This window comes from Neovison vison, chromosome 8 (assembly GCF_020171115.1).
Source record: "Neovison vison isolate M4711 chromosome 8, ASM_NN_V1, whole genome shotgun sequence".
Lineage (NCBI taxonomy): Eukaryota > Metazoa > Chordata > Mammalia > Carnivora > Mustelidae > Neogale > Neogale vison.
Window position 1 is genome coordinate 118,294,476 of NC_058098.1, and position 23,245 is coordinate 118,317,720.

The 23,245-nt window shown below is 47.0% G+C and overlaps 2 protein-coding genes across 7 annotated transcripts; one reads left to right on the top strand and one right to left on the bottom strand.

Annotated features, from left to right (window-relative positions):
• The first annotated feature begins 1,155 nt into the window (after positions 1–1,155).
• On the top strand, positions 1,156–18,221 carry LOC122915171 (intraflagellar transport protein 172 homolog). 6 transcript variants are annotated; one of them, XM_044261795.1, is made up of 13 exons: positions 1,156–1,829; positions 3,665–3,772; positions 5,137–5,221; positions 5,616–5,713; positions 5,841–5,976; positions 6,061–6,177; positions 6,497–6,639; positions 7,733–7,826; positions 7,939–8,003; positions 8,187–8,367; positions 8,614–8,723; positions 8,837–8,966; positions 10,702–13,710. In XM_044261795.1, exons 2-13 carry the CDS (start codon positions 3,693–3,695, stop codon positions 10,744–10,746), a joined length of 1,284 nt encoding a protein of 427 aa, XP_044117730.1. In that variant the 5' UTR covers positions 1,156–1,829; positions 3,665–3,692; the 3' UTR covers positions 10,747–13,710. The 6 variants fall into 6 exon arrangements, with proteins under 6 accessions (XP_044117730.1, XP_044117732.1, XP_044117734.1 ...); XM_044261797.1 differs by lacking the exon at positions 8,837–8,966 and having other exon boundaries at positions 13,650–18,221; XM_044261799.1 differs by lacking the exon at positions 7,733–7,826 and having other exon boundaries at positions 10,702–10,757.
• On the bottom strand, positions 16,832–19,547 carry LOC122915477. Its single transcript, XM_044262243.1, is given in 5 exon segments — positions 16,832–17,161; positions 17,163–17,896; positions 17,899–18,682; positions 19,200–19,295; positions 19,508–19,547. Coding segments are annotated over 4 exon segments (1,923 nt in total). The 5' UTR covers positions 19,275–19,295; positions 19,508–19,547.
• Positions 19,548–23,245: the final 3,698 nt, after the last annotated feature.

The following is a 23,245-nucleotide window of genomic DNA, read 5'->3' on the forward strand; positions in this document are numbered from 1 at the left end:
TTTCCTACATTCCAAGGGTGGGGGGATGGTGCCAGTGAGAGAAAAACCACTGTGGGGGAAAAGCTGCAGAACCCAGCATCTGGACATCATATGCTATAGTCTCTGGAGAATTATAGGTCTTCTCAACTGCGGATCTTTCCAGAGAAGGTGTATGAACGCTCCTTTTCTGCATCTCAGTCTCCCTGGCATGTTTCAAGAATGTAGACCAGTAATTCTGAAAGGGACCCCAATCCAAACAGATCAAGAAGTCATTATCCTTTCTACTTCACCAAGCTCCAACCCCAGGTATGACAAGACTTAACTTCGTCCTATCAGATAAGCCCAGTTCTCATTTGCCCTCCACCTTGAACCACAAAATCATCCAGATCTGGGCAGCAGTCTTTGATCCACTGCTACCCAGTTCTGAAGTAGTACTTCTCACTGGCCACTGGCGTGGAAACACTCACATCTCGGACTCTGAACACCTCATCTCTTGGGATGGAAGTGGCACGGGGTATAGAAGCATGGCATAGATATAGGGAGCTAGAAGTTCAGAATATAAAGGGTGTTTAAATGCATCAGCTCTGGGTTGAATCCCAGTTATATCATTTACTCTTCGTTTGTCAAGGGACCCCTCTAATCCCGAGTCTCCTGGCATGTGAAATGGAACTAATAATGTCATCCCCTTCAAAAGCTGTCTTTGAGATTAAATGAGGTAATGCATCTACAACCTTTGGCACAGTACCTGGCAGACACATCCTGAGTATTCACTTAGCTATCTATCATTATTAGCCTTGTGATACCCCGTGCAAATCATTGAGCCTATTTGGGTTCAATCCGGGCCGCTGCAAAACGTATGAAAGCAACCGCCCTGCCTTCCTCCAGGGTTGTAAGGATTAAAGGAAGTGTTCAGCCACACTTTACTCACAATCCCGGCGGGAGAAAGACCGCGATTAGGTAGGACCTCCAATTTGCGGAGGGCTTGTGGGCGTGGCTTGATCTTGAGTTTGCAAGCAACGACAGGATTGGTTGAAGAGAGGATTCGAGTCCTCTCGGTCCCGCCGTAGACCTCACTGCGCCTGCGCACGTTCTCTCTGCTTCTCAGCTATGCGGTGACTTTGCGAAGTGTGTCGCGCTGTACTCCCGTCAGCGTTAGCGTCAGCGTCAGCGCGTCAGCAGCAGTCGCTGCGGCAGCGTGGCGCGTTGTCCAGGTAACCACGAGAGTTGTCGCTGATTGGTGGCATCAGAGAGACAGGTGTTCGTCAAGCAGTAGAAGCACCTGAGGACCCAGCTGAGCCCTCAGGTGAGGAGTTGCGTGCCTCTTCCCTCCCCCGTCAGCCTTCACGTTCCCAGAGAAGCGGGGGAACTGAAATCTCACGATGGTGAGCGCCTACTGTATGCGGAATCTCTGCTCGGTCGGTAGTGTGCAGTAGTCAGGACGGACCGCTGACCGCGGTAGCTTTCGTTCCGTTTCGTTTGACATCAGTCGTGTACGAGGCCCCGTGCTGGGCGCACATGGAAACAGCGAACCTAAGTCTGCGCCCGGATAAACACGCGCTTTAGGTAAAAGCCCCAAAGACGGAGTGCGGAAGACCTCACGTTCCTTCTGATGGTGAAGATCTCAGATTCGGAAAAGGCTGGGCACCGGGGGAGGAACCAAGCTGAAGAGAGGCTGGGTTTTGGAGCTCGGAGACGAGCACTCGAGCCCTAGTGCCAGCTGCACTTTCAATAAATGGTCCAATCCCGCTGACCGGAAGCCCTCGGCACACAGTCTCTGAGCGCCCACCCAGCTGCTTCATTTGGAAAATGGGAGTAACAATAATAGCAACCTGAGGGGTTTTCCTAATTAGGTATGTGTTCTGTTTCTTGTCCTGTCTCTGTGCCTCTATAACTTCTTATTCTACCTTCCTCCTTCTCGCTCCATGCTAAATTATGGATAATTCCTTAAGATACATCTTGCAAGGGATGCCTGGGTGGCTTGGCCCTTAAGTGTCTGCCTTTGGCTCAGGTCATGATCCCGGGGTCCTGGGATCGAGCCCCTGCATGGGGCTCCCTGCTCAGCAGGAAGCCTGCTTCTCCCTCTCCCACTCTCCCACTCCCCTTGCCTGTTTCCCTCTCTCTCTGTCAAATAAATAAATACAATTTTTAAAACATTATTTAAAAAAAAAAAAAGAAACATCTTGCAAGTCAGGGGTTCGCTTTCACCATTGTCTCATCTGCTATTGAAATCACCCACTGAGTTTTCTTACTTCAAATATTGAATTTTTCATACGGTTTTATTTGGTTCTTTCTCTAGTCTGCCTGGTCATTTTTTCTAGTATATTTGCTGCTGAAGCGAACACAACGTGGCCATTTTTTATAGTCTCTTGTCTCTTGCTTAATGTTTCATTCCATCTCTTAGGTCTTTAAACATTTTACAGTTCTTTCATATTTCTTCCATAATTGTTATTTTTAATATTGGAAATCCTTGGAGGTCCACAAGTGCTGTAGTTATTGTTATTGTTTACTCCTTTATGGTGGTTAACTTCTATTTTGGTACCTTTTTTTATTGGGGGGGCTGACATTACATTGAATATAATTTTTAGAATCCCAAGAGCCTCACATGGGCATGTTTTCCTCTAGAGATGATCAGTGTTTGCTTTTGCAGGAATCGGGCATACTAATGACTTTTGTTCCCTTTCCTGAAGAGAGGATCCCAGATTTCATGACTAACAGATTCTCAGAATCGCCCCCTCATCCTGCTGGGAGACCCCTGGTTTATTCATCCGCTGCTGTGTTTGCCATCAGGGCAACTGTACCCTTTCCACTTGCTCCCCTGTTTTTTCCTGCTCAGGTTTTAGCTTACCGGCTTTTTCCTTTTTATGTTTTCCTTTCCATTTCTGTTTTTCTCCTTTTCTTTCTCTTCTTACCTTCCTTCCTTTTCTTCCCTTCCTTCCCTCCTTACCACCTTTTCTTCCCTCCCTCCTGCTTTTCCTTTCCTTTCTTCCCTCCCTCCCTCCCTTCCTCCCCGTGGGAGACTAGGAAGCATGCCTAGTGATTTCTTCAGGTGACCTAAGCAACGGAGGTATTCAAAAGTACGGCCCAGGTTAAAGTTGTATTTTAACAGGACTCAAGCTGGAAGCAGAAGTGGTTGCCCACTTTGTCAGTTTACCGGCAGGCATTAGTGCGGGCACAGCTCTGAGTGTCCAGGAAGCTGAGGGCATTCGTGTAGATAAGGGATTCTTACCTGCTTGAAGGAAACTAAACGCTGGGCAAACACGGGCCACTGTGATTCCCTCAGCGTGTAAGCGCTAGGGTGGGGTAAGGCCGGGTCCGTTCTGCAGTGGAGTCGGTGGAGACACTAACCTGGAATTCGGGTGGGGTGGGGGGATCGAAATTTTACAGGGTGATGGGGTAGGTCTGGAGCGGGGCGGTGGGAAGACCGAGGTGATGGTGACCGAAGGTGTGACAACTGTTGCCTACACGCTGGATGAGGGCCTGATCGAGTTTGGAACGGCCATCGATGACGGCAACTACACCGGGTGAGGGGCTGGGCTGACCTCCCGGGAGGTGGTGGCAGAGGCTGGTTCTGAGGCTGGAGGAGCTGGGATGGGCCGGACAACTGGCCCCGCCACCCCTGCCCATCGCCAGTGCTCCTCTGCGCCTGCTGCGCCTGCACTGGTGCTTTCCTTCCTTCTCTCTTCAGGGCCACAGCCTTCTCGGAGACTCTGGAAATGACCCCGGAAACAGAGGCAATGTGGAAAACCTTGAGCAAACTGGCACTCGAGGCAAGGCAGCTCCACATTGCGGAGAGGTGAGGCAGACCAGAAGTGAGGTGCGGGCAGCTAGGAAGGATGGCCAGAGGCCATTTTCGGGGTGGTGGTGGTGTGAGACGCTCCTCCCAGTGCTAAGGCACCAGTCCCCTGCCATTACAACCAGTAAACCTTCCAGATAGTTATTCCAAACATTCTTCCATCCCAGTTTATAAGAGTTTTTTTTACTTTTGTTTCCCGTAAGTAGGTGCCCCTTCAGAGTTTTAACGCCCAATGCCCTCTAGTCCAGGTGTTGACGTGTATTTCCGAATGCGGCATAGGGGTGTAGTTAGTAGGACAGTCTTGGGATTTTAGACTCTTTCGAATTACCTGGCTCCATTTAACAGCTTGTATAGCCGTGGTTTAAGTGAACCTTTCCAAACCTTGGTTTCTTAATTTCCTCTCTGTAAATGGAAGGAATGATAGCATTTACCTCCTGGGGTGGTAAAGAAGAATCATAGGGGCAGTGAAGAAAGGAGGAGAATTCTCAGTGCTCAGTAAATGTCAGCTGTGCTGTTTTGCCAGGAGTCCTCTTGGATCCTTCCTTTCCCGGGCCCTACAGCTAGATGACCAGCTCGTCCTAGGGCCCTGACCCAGCGTCTTCAGAACACATCCTGAAACTCTTACTGTGCAGCCCAGAACAGACCGCACCTCTACCTGCAGTGTCACAAAAGCCTCTTAGTCTCACGGATCCTGTTCTTACACACCTACCATCCATTCATCCCACAGTAGCTGAAATCATGTGTTACACCATAAATCAGATTGTGTCCCTTTTTTGCTCAGAACCTTCCAGTAGCTTACTGTGCTACTTAGTATAAGATCCACAGCCCATGCATGTCCTAACTCCTTACAATATTTGGCCTCTGCCCCCTTCATCTTCCAGGTACCCACATGCCTGTTAGTCTCCAGCCACACTGGCACCCCTTGGGCCCTTTGAGTGTCTCAGACTCATTCCTGCCATGGCACCTTACATGCGCTCTTCCCTCTGCCTGGAATAATTTTTCCCATCTTGCGTGACTGACTTTTTCTTGCACTTAGGTCTTGGCACAAACGTCATCTCCTCAGATAGGCCTTCTCTGAGTTCCAGCTGAGCTAGCCCCCTCCGTTACGGTTTATATGTACTGTCACGCTATTCCATTTCACTCTTCTTTCTCTGGAATATCTTTGTTTGCGTACTAACTACTTGTGTCCCCCAGAAAGTAAGTTCCCTGAGAGCGAGGCCCTCATCCGCGTATCCCCTTGTGTCTCTAGGGGCAGAAACGGCGCGCGGCACTTCACCGAGGCTCAGTGTTCGGCTGCTGGGCCGGCGCGTCCGCGCTGATCCTGCAGTGATGCTGCTGTTACTATGATTGCTTCCGCCCTGTAGGTGCTTTTCTGCCTTGGGCCATGTAGCAAAAGCTCGATTCCTGCATGAGACCAGTGAGATTGCAGACCAAGTGTCTCGGGAATATGCAAGTATTATCCTCCTGAATTATTCAGTCTCTCAAGCGAGATTTCTCTTCACGCGCAGCCCCACGACCCCTTGGCTTGTGTACCTCCATCTTCGATTCAGACCGCTCTGGAATGGCTTGCCAGACCTCATCCTTTAAGCCCCATGAAGGTTTTCAGCTTTCTGGTCTTTCAGCTTCCTCGTCTCTGTGGCCTTCCTGTCTAATAAGCTCACATAGTCAGAATGGCTCCTGCAGTGCTGACAGGATAACCAGAGCCTTCTGTGGTGGTTGGGAAGGTTCAGAGTTGCTGGGAACACAGGTCACCCCCGAGCCGCGCTTCCCTGGCCACTCCGCAGCCCCCCTGCTTCCCTCGGAAGTGCGCTGGAGATGACTGGGGCTCTGTGTGTCTGCACAGCTGGCGATGAAGTGCATGAGGCCGGAAGACGTGTCGGTGCTGTACATCAGCCAGGCTCAGGAGACGGAGAAGCAGGGCAAGTACCTGGAGGCGGAAAGGTGAGCAGCGGCTCCAGAGGAGGCATGCGGGGAGAGGGGTGCGTCTGAGGATGCGTGCCATCTGCCTAGAAGGCAGTGAAGCTGGAATCTGGGTCGAGGAGACCCCGGGTGTCTCTCCCCTCCCCAGGCTCTATGTGACAGTGGAAGAGCCTGATCTTGCCATCACCATGTTCAAAAAGCACAAGCTGGATGATGATATGATCTGCCTGGTAGGGAAGCACCACCCAGATGTCCTCAGTGACACACACCTACACCTGGGCAAGGTGAGCCCTTCTCCGGTCTCAGCCATCTCTTCCCCGAACAGGCTCCACGTCCCCCTCACCCCATCCTGATCCTCCTTTCCCCAGGAGCTGGAGGCTGAAGGCCGACTGCAGGAGGCCGAGTATCACTACCTTGAGGCTCAGGAGTGGAAGGCAACAGTGAACATGGACCGGTCCAATGGGCTTTGGGAGGAGGCCTACTGGGTAAGGAGTCCAGGTCACTCTGGGGACATGCCCGTCCCTCTTCCCCACTCTCAAGTGACACATTCTGAACTGGTCGTGGGTCTTTTTGAAAAATGTCCATACCGATAGGCAAAATTTCACATGCGGTAGGAGGGGGTCTGTGGACTACCTGAAGTCCATCCTTGGACCCTGAGCAGGCTAACAGACCCCAAAACTGAGCCCTCGCCCTGTTCTAGTAGAAAGACCTGACCCTTGTCAAAGCTGCAGTCCGGTCAGAGAGGGGAAGGGAGCAGCCCTGTGGCCCTGCGTGGGAGGATTACCAAATGGCTTTGCTTTGCAGGTGGCCCAGGCTCACGGAGGAGCTGATGCCCACAAGCACGTGGCCTACCTGTGGGCAAAGAGCCTGGGAGGAGAGTCCGCAGTGAGACTGCTCACTAAGCTCGGACTCCTGGAAGCTGCCGTGGACCACGCCGCCGACAACTGGTGAGGCCCCATGGCTTCTCTCCACTGGCCCCTTTCGAGACAGAGCCTCTACACAGACAAGGAAATGGTTGTATAGCTGAGAAGTGTTTCTGAAAACGGGGCAGGAGTGAAGAAATCCTTGGAAGAACGTGATGGAGAGGCAAGGAATGAATCAGTAGCTCTGCCCCTGTTCCCCGGGGGCTCAGAACAGTGTTTAGCTGTTCTAAGAAGATGGAAAGTGATCAGCGTTTTTCCTTCTTTTTCAAAAAGACCTATTTAAGTAATTACTATACCCAGTGTGGGGCTTGAACTCAACCTGAGATCAAGGGTCATTCATTCTACAGACTGAGCCAGGCAGGTGCCCCAGAGAGAAGAGCTTTTATTTATTTTTTTTTTTATTTTTTAAAGATTTTATTTATTTATTTGACAGAGAGAGATCACAAGTAGGCAGAGAGGCAGGCAGAGAGAGAGAGGAGGAAGCAGGCTCCCTGCTGAGCAGAGAGCCCGATGCGGGACTCGATCCCAGGACCCTGAGATCGTGACCTGAGCCGAAGGCAGCGGCTTAACCCACTGAGCCACCCAGGCGCCCGAGAAGAGCTTTTAAAGCGAAGGTGCACTAAGCCAGTAATTGACTTCTGAGTAACAGAAGTGTGCTTCTGTTAAATGCAAAAAGAGCTTTTCTTAAGCAAACGTTGTAAAGACCAGTAATAATCCTGCATGGAGTCAGATGGCTGAGGGTAGTCTTAATGTTTTAGAGAGACAGTTTTTCTGCTGGTATCAATGTGGCTCAGGAGGAAGTGGTGGAGACCCTGGAGCCCTCGCTCCCGAGGCAGAGTAGTGCTGTGAGGCTCACTGCGGTCCCCTGCCTCGCGCCCATCCCATTCCTTTTTGCCCACTGGTCGCAGGAAGCACAGGCCTTTCCAAGTGTCCCCAACCCACGTCCTCCTTTACATGTCTGTGTGCTTCTGTGTCACTTCACATGGATTGTCTTCTCAGTTTGTCCTTTCCCTCCCCCGGCCCCGTCTCTACCCTTTCTGTTTTCTCTTGCCCTGCTCCCCCTCTCATAAAATGAAAGTACTGAGTAGGCAGACCTTACCTACACCTTCCATTTCAGCTCATTTGAATTTGCTTTTGAACTCTCCCGGCTGGCCCTCAAGCACAAAACCCCTGAAATTCATCTCCGATATGCTATGTACCTGGAGGATGAGATATGGATGTGCTCCTTCTCCCTTGCTTTTGACCTTGACCTTCTCCTGTCTCACAGCTGCCATGATGGCAATCTGCTTCTGATCATTTACGGCTGCCCTTCTGTCCCTGCAGGGTAAATTTGAAGAGGCCGAAGCTGAATTCATCAGGGCTGGTAAGCCCAAGGAAGCAGTCCTCATGTGAGTTACCCGTCAATTCCTTACGCCTGTCCTCCCAGCTGCAGCCCCAGGACCTGGCATTGCCACCTTCACCTGAACCTAGTACCAGTAAATCTTCTACCCCCTCTGACATGGCTGTCTGTCTCCCACTATTGAGGCCTCAGTCCTGTGCTGAGCCTCTCCTGTGTCTTCTTCTGGGAGCAGGTTCATCCATAACCAGGACTGGGAGGCAGCTCAGCGTGTGGCCAAGGCCCACGATCCTGACAGTGTTGCCGAGGTGCTTGTGGGGCAGGCCTGGGGGCCTTTGGAGGAGAAGGACTTTCAGAAAGCAGAAGGGCTGCTGCTTCGGGCCCAGAGACCCGGCCTGGCCCTCAATTATTATAAGGTAGGGCACTGGATTCAGGGCCATGAGGGGGAGGGGGAGAGAGTGTAAGAACCCACAGAGCACTACGCTAACCACTACTACTGAGAAGGATCCAGAGAGTTAGCACTGGAGAGGGGGAAGGAGACAAGGAGGAGAAGAGAGGTGCAAGGACCTAGGGATCCGTGGCCCATAGTATAGAGCACCTGTGTGGCAGTGGGAAGGTGTCATGCCAGCCTCTGCCTTCCTGATACCTGGAAATCTGAGCAGGAGGCTGGATTATGGAGCGACGCCCTGCGGATCTGCAAGGACTATGTTCCGGGCTGGCTCGAGGCTCTGCAAGAAGAGTGTGAGCGGGAGGCTACCAAGAAAGGGGCCAGGTATGACGCCAGGAGGCAGCAAGTGTCCGCAGGGCTGGAGGGTGGGTCACAAGGTGTGCACGGGATAGGCTGTGCTGCCCAGCCTGTCCTGGTCACGTGTACTCTCATCTCAGGGGCATGGAGGGGCTCGTGGACCAAGCTCGCCAGTGGGAGCAGGCTGAAGAGTACAGCTGTGCCGTCGACTGCTACCTCAAGGTGCGGGGCTCAGGCGGCAGCAGCCTGGTGGAAACGTGCTGGATGAAGGTGAGGCGGGCTCCACCCCTCCTGGCCGCATACTTCCCGGCCGCCCTCACAGCCAGCGCACCTCCGCAGACATCGCTTTTTCCTCCTGGGCCTCTCATTTTCGCTCAGGCGGCAGGTACCTGCTGAGTGCTTGCTAGATGCCAGAGCCAGAACTATGAAAACTGTAAAAGGGGATCTGAGGCAGAACCCCTAATAGCCTGAAATTGGGGGAAGTTGGACACCACTGTCGCTCAACTAATTGAGTACCTCGGTGAAGATAAAGGATGTGATTTGAAGTGGAGTTCAGAGGCGGGTGAGGTCTCGACTGAGAGGGAGGGAGGCTTTGTGAGGGAGGGGGCAGACCTGGGACCAGAGCTGGAAGGGCAAATCCAGAGGCCAGAGCTGGAGCCCGATGGAAGCCCTCCTCTATGTAGAAGCTCCTAAAAAGAATTTAGCCGGTTAAGCCAAGTCAGGAGGTTTCATCAATTCCTAAACATACATATGATCACATTTTATTATCTTAGAAATTGGGTTGCATGTGAAGTTTTCTGGGTTGTTTTTTTTTTTTAAGATTTTATTTATTTATTCGACACAGAGAGATCACAAGTAGGCAGAGGCAGGCAGAGAGAGAGGGAGAAGCAGGCTCCCTGCTGAGCAGAGAGCCCGATGCGGGACTCGATCCCAGAACCCTGGGATCATGACCCAAGCCGAAGGCAGAAGGTTAACCCGCTGAGCCACTCAGGCATCCCTGCATGTGAAGTTTTAAATGATGTATCTGGGGTACCTGGGTGACTTGGTGGATAAAGCATCTGACTCTTCATTTTTGGCTCAGCACATCTTCTCAGGGTTGTGAGATCAAGTTCTGCATTGGGCTCTGCACTGGGTGCGGAATCTGCCTTAGATTCGCTCTTCTTCTCCCTCTGCCCCTCCCCACTCATGCTGTCTAAAACAAAAAAATAACAAAAAATAAGTAAATGATACATCTTTGATTCAGAGAAATATGGTACTAGGAGTTTGAGGGGGATGTGGAGTCAGTGCCTCGGATCCCAGGTCTGAACGTCTACTTCTGCCTGGCAGCTTCCGAGGGGGCTGCGACTGGAGTGAGTCACATGACAGGACTCCCTCCTCTGAGACCCCGCCCCAGGAAGCTGTAGGTGGGGTTTGGAGCCCCAAACGTGGCTTCAGGGCCCTTTCCTCCTGTTCCGTTTGCGCAACACCCAGTGTCCCTTCACCCTCCGTTCCCCCCTCCAGCACGACCAGTGGTCTTTCTAGGTGGACATCAATTATCGCCCCTTTATTTATCTGAGAGAAATTACAGACCCATTCCCTCCCTCCCTCCCCCCAGGTAGAGAGGCATAGAGGGTCTTGGATTGGCGAGGGTACAGGTATCCGAGGCAGTGGCTGAGCAGGAAAGAAGCCAGAAAAGGAGCAGGTCGGTGAAGGCTTGAGCCAGTCAGTGAATAATGGGGACGAATCTCTTCTCATCTGTTAGCTTCAGGCCTCTAAATTTGGCCTGTTTTGGAGTATTGTGTGTGTGGTCCCCAGGAGACGTGTTTGAGGAGCCCTTGCAGTCTTCAGACAGACCATGTCTGAGCCTCTCCCTGGGGCCGCTGTGTTGGAGTCTCTCCTTAGCGGGACTGTGATGGCTTCTCGCAGAGGGACGGAGATGGGTTTTCCCACACCAACTGTGCTGGCCCCTTTCAAAGTGGCTCTGTTGGCTCTGCTCAGCATGACTGTGTCTGTTCCTCTCACACAGACTGCGTCCACTTCTTTCAGAGGGACTACAGTGAGTTCTCTCTGAGGAACGGCGACCACTCCTCTCAGAGGGCCTGTGCTGTCCTCTCTCGGAAGGGCTGTGTCCTCTCACCTCCAAGGGACTGTGATGAGTTTTCTGAAAGAGACTGCGACATCTCCTCTCACAGGGACTGCGACATCTCCTCTCACAGGGACTGTGACATCTCCTCTCACAGGGACTCCGGTGGCTCCTTTCAGAGGAACTGTGATGTCTCCTCCAAGGACAACTTCAATGGCGCCTCTCGGAGGGACTGCGATGGCTCCTTTCCGAGGAATTACTTGGGGTTCTCTCCCTTACAAAGCTATGGCGGTTTCGCTTCTTGGGTGTGAGTTTCTCTGTAAGGTGACTGTGTGAGGTTCTCTTAAGTGAACCATGTAGATTTCTCCCTCTGGCTTGAACTCTGGTTCCTGTTTTGGAGCTCTTGGACTGCTGGCTAGAGATTTCACATCTGGAGGAGTTTCTCTTACCTTTGCTGCTCTTGTCGTTTTGAACAATGACCACAGCCTGTCCGACTGAAGTGGTTTTGAAAATAGCACTTCTTTGGGAAACTATGGGCTTGGGTCGTTGGGTACGTCTACGTTGGAAAGAGCTACCTCTTTTTGGTTGACGAGCTGATCTGAATTGCTGTATTTCTTCCCATAACATCTTCTCCTGCTTAGTGGTTATGCCTGTTGGCTTTAGCTTAACAACTGACATCCTATCTCTTTTGATATCTCTTGATGAGGAATCATCTCTGGCTTTTTGTTTTGGATGGTGGTTTTTGCTTGAACACAAATGGTCTGGCCTTGACCTGTCCTCAGGCTTCTGTCCAGCAAAAGCCATTATTCTTCGTGCTCTCTGGAATGCTTGCTTTAGGCCTTGAAAAAGCCGTTGAATGAATTTGGGTTGGGAGGATTTCTTAGATTCTCTTTTTGAAGAGACAGTAGTTGTCGGAGATGCTCCATTCCTCTTCCTTCTTAACTGGGCTGGTAAATCCCGAGAGGAACTCCGTATTGTGGTTCTACCATTTGTGTAGAACTTTGTGTTTTGTGTTCTGCCTCCTGTAGTGATTCTTTTCTTTGGGTATTTTGAACTACCGTCTTTTTGATTCTCCTTTTAGCCCATTTTTCATCCTGATTGCTTTCAGAGTCACTCTCTGGTAGAGAGTGAACTTGAGTAAACTCATAGTGCCCTGGCCCTCCAATTGTCGTTTTTCCTGCTAGGGCAGGGCTCCTATACTGTCTTTGCCTGGTGTGGACTTGTACAGGAGCAGGAGACTGGGAAGATACGGACTGGAAATGCATTGTAGAAGTAGGACTCTTGGAAGCTCGAGTATAGACTTTAGCTTTCCTTAGTGATGGTGATATAGAACTCCTTAGTGTGATGGATCTGTCTCTTCTGTGATGCTTTGGGACTTGGGATCTTTTCCTAGTTCGCAACCTAAAGCCAAAACTCACCTTAATCTCTCCGTGGTTTTCGGGAGTGCTTACAAGGTGGAGCTGTAAGAAGGTAAGGCCCCAAAGCACCCTGTAATTTATGACAGCAATTAAAATCTACACATAGGCCACACTGTAGGCAGATAGAGTATTTTGTGAGAGAGAGCATGCCAAATTCTAACCACTAGACCACCAGGGAGGTTAGATAGAGTATTTTAAAACCAGACCTGAAGTTAGAGGTAGAGGTACATTGGGGGGTATTTGACTCTTTAACAGTTTTGCTGCCATTTTTAGCCGCAGATCTTGTAGCAACTGGAACTGTTCTGACAAGTCAGTCTTGGCCTGGGGAAGATAACTTGGCTTGAGACAGTGTTGGGACTCAAAAATCCTTGTCTGTGAACTCTGTGAGTTCTCACTCTCTTCCAATGGAACAGAATCTTTCCTAGTGAAAACTGTATTGAAGGAAGACTCTAAATTTACTGGGACAGGAGGCTGCCCCTCTGTACATGAAACAGGCATGTGCTGAATGACTTCCTGGGATATATCACTAAACTTCGAACTTTTATTTTCACACTCGCCCCAGAGTGTTGCTGTATTATGGAGGATGTGGAACTACGTGTCCACATCCTTAAGGCTATTCTTTGTTCATGACCATGATAGGAAGTGTGTCTCTGAATGTAGTTTTTGGACACTGAAGTCTGAGAAATAATACTTCGACTCTTCTCTAGCAGACTCTTGGAAAGTTCCATCAGTTCCGCAGGAACCCCAAATAAATTCTGAATAGATAGGTATCTGCAGTGGCTCTTTCCGTTAAAGATGTTTGAGAACAAAGGTTCCTTTCCATAGTGGTTGCCAAGACATTCCCTATCACTAGCATCTTGGAGAGATATTTTCTGGGTAGTCGCTGTCTCCAGGAGTGATTCTCCCATACATTCTATTGTCTGCTCAAGACAGACCAGTTAAGGCCTCTTTGAGTTCCTCATCCTGACTGGAAGGCCCTAGATGGTGATCTTCAGCTTTGCAGTGGATGTTGGGATAGGCGCTGGAGTGAATTCTCTAGCTTCTCCACCTGCTTCTTACCAGTCCTCTTAGATATGACACCCACTCCTGGGATCTCAAAATGTGGGATTTCTACACTGTTAGCTATCTTATCAGAGGGTTGATTGTGAAGGGACAAGGGAAGGTTGACATTTGTATCACAGTAGGGTCTATAAAGTATTCTTCAGACTGCAAAATATCTGTTTTTTATATCCAAGGCCCTTGACACTTCTGGCATCTCCAGATCACAAAGGCTTCCTAATTCAGATGCTTCGACAGAGCTTGAGATGAGCGAGTTTGAAGAGTTCTGTAGAAATCTAGAGAAAGAATTCCCTATTTGTAACTCCTCTGACATAAAATCCTCAGATTCCCTATTCTGATATACCTGTACTAGATTCAAATCCTCACATTCCATGATTTGAGGAGGCCCTATTTTTATCCCCATTCCTTTCCCAGCCTGAAGCCCTTGTTCATGAGTGAACACTGTCGATTCCTCCAAAGAAAATGCTGGCTGTGAGAGTGATTCTGAAGATTTCTCTTCGGTATTTGGCCTCAGAGTTAGTTCTACAGGTTCTACCATTTCTTGACGATGTGGCCTTGGGAAGAAATCCAAACAATCCATTACTTCAGTAGTTGATTCTAAGGAGACTCTTATTGGTTTTACAATCTGAGGAATGGGTAGTGGTGCTAATTCCTCAGATTTTACAATTTGAAGTGGTGGCCCTGGGATTAACACAGTCTTTACAATTTGAAAGCCTGTCAACTTCCTTATATCCAAAATCTGGTGTGTTGGCTCTGTGGTTAATTCCTTTGATTTTACACTTTGCAACCATAGCCCTGAGGTAAACTCAGAAGGTCTCACATCTTGTACTTTTGGAGTCAGTTCAACATAGTCTACCATTTGAGAGGTCCCCCCTGGTGTTAATGCTACAGACTTTACAACCTGAAGTGGTGGCCCAGGTGTCACTTTCACATATTCAACAACTTTTGGGGGGCCTATTGAGGTTATTCCTATTGGTTGAGCAGCTTGAAGCTGTGTCTCTGTAGATCCTATGTCTTGATCTAGTAGCTTTGGACTAATCCTCATAAGCTCTGTAATTTGACCCTGTAGTCCTGGAGCTATCTGTGAATATTTCATACTTTGATTCTGTGACTGTGTCAGCCCCATCGGTCCATCCCCTTGCTGCCGTGTCTCAGATGTGAGCTCTACAGATTCTGCATGTCCTGTAGCTTGACCTGTTTGCCTTGGGGACATATCTAAAGATTTCTCCCTTTGAAGGCACTGCTTAGAGGTTGAGCCCACAGATTCAGAAGCTGATATCTTAGCCTTGGTGTCATCTCTGAAGATTTTGGGACATGATGTAATGACTCTGTAGTCAGTGCTTCTGATTCTTCCCTTTGCAGTCTTTTCTCGGAGATCACCTCCACAAATTCTAGTGCTTGAGGATAGAGCCTTGGAGCGCTCTCTGTATATCCAGTGGTTTTACTTATTGGCTTTGGGGTCATGCCAAGGAATTCCTTCTCTGTTGGCCTTGCTTTGGGGGTCAACCCCATAGTTTCTGTAGTGTGATGCTTGGGCTCTGGTGTCATCTCTTCAGATCCTGTAACTTCCTGCAGTGGCCTTGTATAAGATTCCCCCGAGTCCTTAACTTGAGGCCATGACTGAGAGAATCAACCTCTTAGATACTTCCAGTGGTACAGTTAAATCCACAACTTTATTGCCATGCATTAATGGACGTAGAGTTAACTCCTCAGGTTTTGTACTTTGGGGCTGTGGTTCTGGGGTGAGAGGCACAGATTTCACACCTTGAAATTGAGGTTCTGGGGTCAACTTCTTGTAGTTCGTAAATTCTGAATACGGTCCTAGATTCGGATGAACAAACTTCATACTTTGGGACTCTGGGTTCAACACTTCTGGATTCATTCCCTGCATCTCTGATCCTGGTACTAACTCTGGAGATTCTTGTATTATGTGTTGAGGCATTCGAGTGTCCAAGGCTTTTATGCCTTGGAGCATTGTCTCAAGAGCACCTTGGAATGGCACTGAGTTCGCCTGCATAGATTCTGAAGTCTGGTTCAGTGACCCTGGAGTACCTCTTAAAAGATGATTGTGTCAACTCCAGAGATTCTTTCCTGTGGTGACAAGGGTCGGAAGTCAACTCTACTTCTCCTTGATATCCTGGCTCGGGGATCATTCCTGAAGATTCCAAAGCTTGATGCCATGGGGTTAATCCTTCAGGTTCTGTGGCTTGATGATTTGGCTTGAGGTTCAGCTCCGCAGATTTTACTGCTTGAATGTGTGCCCCTCAGATCGGCTCCTCATATTTCATACTTTCCACCTGTGTTTCAGGAATCACATTTCTACATTCTACCATTTGAGGAAATTTCACATCTTTAAGCAATAGTATTGGGGCTGTCTCCTTAGATTGTTCATCTTGTAACCATGGCTTTGGGGCAAACTCCATGGATTTCTTCTCTTCCTATGGTCATCTTAGGATCAGCTCCACAGCTTTTGTATCTGAAAACTTCAGTGGTAGGGCCAAATGAACATATTCCAGACCTTGCAACTGTGAATTGTGGGTCAAATCTAGCGATTTCCTATTTTGCAACTGTGGTGCCTGGGTTAACTCAGCAGCTTTTCCACTTTGTTGTTGTGTTCCTAGGGTAAAATGAATAGATTTCACACCTTGAAGCTGAGACCCTGGGGCTAACTGCACAGAAATCCCACTTTCTAGCTGTGAAATAGGAGCCAACTCATTAGATGTTACAATCTGCAGTTGAAGTTCTGGGGCCAGTTCTCTAGGGCTCACAGTTGGGATCAGCTGTCCGTATTTCACCATCTGTGGGACTGAACCTGGAGTCATGTCTACAGATGTTACATTGTGCAATCCTGGGGGCAACATCATAGAATCCACAGTCTTAAGTTGTGGCATTGGCTTCACCCCCAAATATTCTGCACCTGGAAGTAGAGATGTGGTGGTCATTACTGCAGATTCTGTGACTTGATGCAGTGGCTTTTGTCTCATTTCCTTAGATGCTGTTCTTTGACTCAGTGATCTTGGGACTGTCCCTAAATGTTCCATTATTTGATGATGTGACTGTTTTGACTCAGTCACATTTCTGATTATGGGGTCAGAAGCTGACCCCATAGTTTCCATCATTTGATGCCTTTGCCTTGGACTCATCTCTGAAGATTCTAAGATCTGATGCCATGGGGTCAAACTTGGAGATTCCATGACTTGATGAGGTAGCCCTGGGGTTAATGCTCTAGTCTTTGTGCCTTGAACATACGGTTGTGGAGTCAACTCCACAGAGTCTTGCACTTGAATCCATGACCCAGGAGTCAACTCCAGAGGTTTCCTGACTTGAGCTACTGGCCTTGAGGTCAAATCCTGAGTTTCTGCAACTTGTGATTGTGGTGTTATGATCGTTCCCATGGATGACCCCAGTGCTACTGGAGTTACCTTTAAAGAATGTATGAATTGATGTGATGGCACTGGAATCGTCCCTACTGATTCTGTGACTTTAAGTGGTGGCTTTGGAGGTAAACCCACAGATCCTCCAACTCCAGGTGGACCAATAATAGGAGGAGAGCTAGAAGATGTCCAACCAACTGGTTGAGCTGCTCCTGGGGCAGACTATGAATCCCCAGATTCTATAACAGGTGGTGGTGCTGGTGGAATTATTCCTACGAAATCCCTAGCTTGTAATAGTGCCACTGGAGTAACTTTCGTGTAATCAGTAACTTGATGCAATGGACTGGAGATCATTTCCAGTGATCCTGTATTTTGACATATTGGCCCTGGAGGAATCGTCAATGGTCCTGTGATTTGACTTTGTGGCTTTGAGGTTATATTCACTGATTCAGTAACTTCAGGATGTGGCCCAAAAGTCATTGCCACAGTTTCCACAACTGTGTATTGTGCCTTTGGATGCATCTTTCCTGATGGTATGACTTTATGGTCCAACGGATGTGGTTATTTCCCCTGATTTCATGGCTTGAGATGGTGTTCTTGGGGTTATTCCCACTGGTTTTATGATATGTGGATGTGACTCATTAATCATCCCCATAGAATCCATGACTTGAAGCAATGCTGCAGGAGTTACCATCACATTATCTGTGACTTGATTCAGGGGTCTGGAGGTCATCTTGGATTCCATAACTTGATCCTGAACACTTGGTGTTACCTCCACTGATTTAGTGACTTGATATGATGGTTTAGTGCTTACACTCACTTTTTTTTTCCCCCATTGGTTTCCCAACTTTGATGGCTGTGGGAACAAACCCACAGATTCTATCACTTCTGAATGTGATTCTGGGATCATCCCCATTGAAGCCATGACTTGAAGTAATGCTAAAGGAGTTACCTTTATGCTCTCTGTAACATGACATGGTAGCTTTGGGATCAATTCAACTTGAGTCATGTGGGACTTATGCTGCTGAATCCTTTTTTCCAGAAGACCTATGACCCTCTGTTCTATATTAAGTTCTAGAACATGTTTTGGCTCTTTCTGCAGTCCAGTGGTTTTCTCTGGAATTACGTCAGCTCCTAAACTTTTGGGAAGCGGAGTGCCCAATGATGTAACTAAGGGCCTGGATTCAAGGATTTGCGGGCCATCCCCAAGTTGTGACTGCTTACCTGGGATAAGTGACTGTGAAATTTCTGTTTCTGTTCGATTTAATCCAGATTCCACTCCAGTATCACATGGAGCTGAAATGATGGACAGTTTGGGAATTTATTGTAGAGATTTTGTTCAGTGCTTTGATGAATGGGCATAGATACCTGGATTTGAACTTTCTGTGGTTTGGGAACTCCTCCTTGTGCCTCAGTTAAATATTTCAGCATTGCCCATGACTCCCTCACCGGCAGAGGCACTGTTTGTTCCCTCAAAGTATAAACCTTCCAAGCCATATGTCCCTCTAACTCCCACCTAGCCAAAGGAGAGAGCAGGATTGGAGCCCACCCCGAGAATCGTGGTCTGGCCTTGGTGAAAATAAAATCTGGTCCATGATCCAATGTCAAATGACTCTTGGTCTCTCCCCATTCTTTTTTTCTTTTTTCTTTTTTCTTTTTTTTTTCTTGTTGGCAGAGATCTGGGGACTCAAACACAGAGTTGATAAAAGAGTTTTGGGATCTTAAGGGTAAAAGAGCTGCCAAATTCTGTAAAAGTTTTGATTTCCCAAACTCTGAGAGCTGAAAAGGAGGCAGGGCTGTGCCTTGGTTCCTGAACATGGAAGACTGGTTTTTGGGTAAAATAGGTAAACTATTGCTCCGGAGTTGCTGGGTTGTTCCTTTAGAAAAGACGGGAAGGTGGGACAGGCTGGAGTTGTTGCATCATGATCCAGAGGAGCTGCTGTCCTTAGTAGAATGTTTTGCCTTCTTACAGCCACAATGGGGTAGAACAGGCTCCTGAGCCACAAGCACAGAGGAAGTGGAAGAAGAAATCGTATCCTGTGATTCAGGCAAACAGAATTCCGTAGAGTTGATCTAGGAAATAAAGAAAAGTTTCCATTTGCTTTGGGGCAGGAAAAAGTAGGAAAAGGGAAGGGTAATGGCTCTTTCAAATGTGAAATATTTTGTCCTGAGGGAGAACAACAACAAAAAAAGAGGTTGTTTTCCCCAATATCAATTAGTTATATAAAGAATTCCTCTACGAGGAGGAGAGGAAGGTATGGGTCTCCATTCCAATCAGAAATGATCCATGGACTAAACCTTTGGACCCAGAATTTATCCCCACTGCCCAAAATAAGTAAATAAGCAACCAACTAACAATCTCTCTTCTCCCTCTCTTTTTCCCTCCCTCTTTCCCTCTTTACTACCTCCCTTCTTCAGTCTCTTCCTCCCTCTTAAAAGTTCTACCACCTTTGGGGCATCTGGCTAGCTCCGTTGGTAGAGCATGCAACTCTTGATCTCAAGAATTCAATTCAATTCAAGCAGAGTTTACTTAAGACAAAAACAAAAACTTCCACCACCCAACCTCCTCCCAGAAATGACCTTCCCTGACCTTGCACATTCCAGATGTTGGAAGATCTGTTGAAGACTCCTGTCCATTGACCAGAGTACATAGTCCTGGGCACATCCCATAGGGAGACCTGAAAAGCTGGACACAAGAGTAGGTCAATGTCACTGAAGTGATATTAAAGTACTAGTAAGGAAACCAATAAGAATAGTGACTTAACTTAGAAAAGGAAAAGCTATCATTGTGAGGGAAGTAAAACAGTAGTAGGTACCTTTCTCCTAACTCCTACAGAGTTTATCAGTAGAGTAAGCTGAAGAGAGGAGGAATAGATAGTGAAGGTCAACTCTACTCACTGTGTCCGATTAGCTTCAGAGCAGCTCATCCTAAGATTTTCTTCCCACTGGGAAGCTGGGAGCAGAGGTAAAGAAGCTTTTAGCACCCTAGTTGTTGATACCACCTCTACCTTGTTCCACCCCCTTGTTTTACAGATAAGAAAACAAAGGTGAAATCATGCCTAGGATCATTACGTTAATTAGAGGTAGAGTTCAGACTTAACCCAGGACTCAAGTTTTTATATTTTGAACTCTACTATGCTGCCTTCACCAAGGAGTAGATGAAGCTGTTGGAAATAACAGGAACAATCATGCGAGTAGGGAGTTGGAGTAGGGGAACCAAAGTTCATAACACATATTTTTTTCCCCCAAAGGAGTCTATCCAGTGCCTATGACAGGGGAAAAAAATTATCGGAACTTCCTGCACCAAACATTAATCTCACCGAATTTCTTTCCTGATACTTTGAGTTCTACACAAAAGGAAAATTAGGCAAAAAAGCATGGGGGAAAGGAAGCATAGGAAGAATTATCAATCCGTTTATATCTCTTTGGAAGTTGCTCAAAAGAATCTAGCGTCTTTGGAGATGCTAGAAAGAATAAGAACATTTCTTTCATTTACATAATCTTTTTTCAAATTCCCTCCCTCAACCTGTTATTAAAGTCTGGAGTCTTAAAGCAGACCCACAGTTGATTTGTCAGTAGCCTTGAGCTGAAGAATAAAGGATAGGATCTTTCTGACCTGTGAGTTTCTGGATATCTTTCAGTTTATGATGCTTTGAAGTCTAGAGAGGTACAAAGAGAAAAAAATAAAATCAGAAAATGTTCTAGGTTAGAGAATCAAGAGCACATTTCCTCTTACAGACACAAATATTGATCCAGTTGGTGTCCATAATCACAGCACAACTGGCACCCCATTCATGTATTCATAGATCATTTAATGAGTGCTTATTAAGCCCTAGGCATTAGCTTGGGTGCTAGGACTACAAAGATAAATATGACCCCTGTATTCTGGGAATTCACATTAATAGGGAAAACAGAAGTCTAAACACTAAGTTATAATACAGTGTGGTAAATATAGAACACATAAATCCTATGTAAATAAATATAGAACAGAAGCATCTAAATATATTAATAAATTAATTTATTAAAGTTTATCGATATATTAATAAATATATATATAACAAATATAAGTATCAGAGAATAAAAGGACAGGGATTCACTGCCTGGGAGAGATGGGAAAAGTTACTCCAGAAGTGGCCATTTGTACTGGAGTCTGAAGAATCAACAGAACGTTTTTAGGTGAAAAAAGAGCATTCCAGGCAAGTCCAAAGCAACATCCCCAAGAAGATTGTAAAGTCATGAGTGTCAGGTGCACATTTGCTAAGAAAAAAGCTGAAAATAGAAGTGGAAGCCAGATTTTGCCAAATGATGGAATTTTTATTTTATCCTTTAGGTCAGAATTTCCCGATCAGTAACGTAAACTCCTGAGTTTTTTGCAAGCACGTTCCAGGTCACTTTAAAGGCAGAATTACATTTGTTACCATAAAGGGTTAGTATCCAAAATATACAGAGAAATTACACAATTCAACACCCCAGAAACCAAGTAATCCAATTAGAAATGGGCAAAAGAGAGGTGCCTGGGTGGCTCGGTCAGCTAAGTGTCCAACTCTTTATTTCAGCTCAGGTCGTGATCTCAGAGTCCTGAGATCAAACCCCACATTGGGCTCCACACTCAGGGCTGAGTCTGCTTGAGATTCTCTCCCTCGCCTTCTGCCCCTCCCCCACACTCGTGTTCTCTCTATCTCTAAAATAAATAAGTAAAATCTTTTTAAAAATTTAAAATAGAATTATATTATCCAGTAATTACATTATTAGTTATTTACCCAGAAACTTTCAAAACACTAATTCAAAAGGATATATGTACCACTATGTATATAGCAGCATTATTTTTTTAAAAGATTTTATTTATTCATTTGAGAGAGAGCATGCATGGGTGAGGCAGAGGGACAGAGGGAGAGAGAGAAGCAGGCTCCCCCTGAGCAGGGAGCCTGCCATGGGGCCTGATCCAGGACCCCGGATTCAAACCTGAGCTGAAGGCAGACACTTAACCAACTAAGCCACCCAGGTGTCCCCAGAGTAGCATTATTTACAATAGCCACATTATGGAAGCACTCCAAGTGTCCATTGATAGATGAATAAATAAAGGATATGTGGTGTATATATATACATATATATATATATATACATGTATATATACATAATACATACATACACACACAATGGAATATTATTCAGTCATAAAAATAAATGAAATCTTGAAAAAAATGAATGAAACCTTGTCATTTGCAACAACGTGCATGGATCTAGAGAGTATAACGTGAGGTGAAATAAGCTGGTCAGGGAAAGAAATTCCCTGTGATTTCACTCACATGTGGAACTTAAGAAACAAAACAAATGAACAAAGGAAAAATAGAGAAACCAAAAAACAGACTCTTAACTACAGAGAACAAACATGGTTACACGAGAGGTAGGGGTGGGGGACGGGTGAACGGGATTAAGAGTACACTTATCTTGATAAGCACTGAGTGATGTATAGAATTGTTGAATTACTGTATTGTACACCTGCAAAGAATACAACACTGTATGTTAACTATACTGCAATTAAAATTTTAAAATAATAAAATAATATAAAAATTTCCTTTCTTAAAAAAAAATGTGACGGGGCTCCTGGCTGGCTCAGTGGGTTAAAGCCTCTGCCTTCAGCTCAGGTCATGACCCACGGTCCAGGGATCGAGTCCCGTATTAGGCTCTCTGCTCAGCAGGGAGCATGCTTCCTCCTCTATCTCTGCCTGCCTCCTCTCTGCCTGCTTATCATCTCGTCTGTCAAATAAATAAAATCTTAAAAAAAAAAAAAAAAAGAACTTGGACATCTTTTTTTTTTAAGATGTACTTATTAAAAAAAAAAGATTTACTTATTTATTTGAGAGAGAGAGAGAGAGCGTGGAGCAGGGGGAGGGGAGGGAGAAAGGAGGAAGGGAGAGAGCCAGACTCCCTACTGAGCGCAAGGCATGATGCAGGCCTTGATCTCACAATCCTGAGATTATGACCTGAGCCTAAATCAAGAGTCACAGACCAACTGAGCCACCCAGGCGCCCCCTGACAACTTTCCATTGCATATAGAATGAATATATATACATTCCAACCACATAGGTGTCTTCTCTTCAAACATATCTAACCCTCTTCAGTTTCCCCTGCTTTTCCCCAATCCATTCCTTCCAACCTGAAAGTCTTCCCTACTTTCTTCCATCCACCCTATCCATCTTCAAAGTTCTTCCCTTCTTCTGAAGCACAATTCAATCCTGAGCTCCCCCAGAGGCATTTTCTAGATCCCCCTGCTTCAAAAGACTGCCTCCAACCTCTTCAGCAATATTTATACTTCTATTAACTCTTATCATTTTCTCTTTCATTATGTATATATTCATCTGTCTCCCCAGGTTCACCTAGAGCTCCTAGAGGGTGGGGTTGGGGTTGTATTTTTCCTCAATGTCTAGTACGCCACCATATATAATAGGAGCTTAAGGTTTGCTGAAATAAACAGAAAGGAACAGGACTGAGCATGATTCTCACTTACAGGAAGACATCCGTGGGCGCTGTCTCAGCTCCCCTCTCCCCCCACCCAGCTCCTCCCCTGGCCCAAGAGGTAGGAGTTTCCAGTGCTTCAGAGGCAGGGACGGGGAGCAGTGGATTTCCAGGGAAGGT

Bases quoted from the DNA above. Each gene is read 5' to 3' on its own strand.
- LOC122915171 (XM_044261794.1), top strand. From the start codon at position 3,693: ATGACCCCGGAAACAGAGGCAATGTGGAAAACCTTGAGCAAACTGGCA. The intron at 6,178-6,496 runs GTAAGGAGTCCA...TTTGCTTTGCAG, and splicing joins TTTGGGAGGAGGCCTACTGG to GTGGCCCAGGCTCACGGAGG. The intron at 6,640-7,732 runs GTGAGGCCCCAT...CTTCCATTTCAG, and splicing joins GACCACGCCGCCGACAACTG to CTCATTTGAATTTGCTTTTG.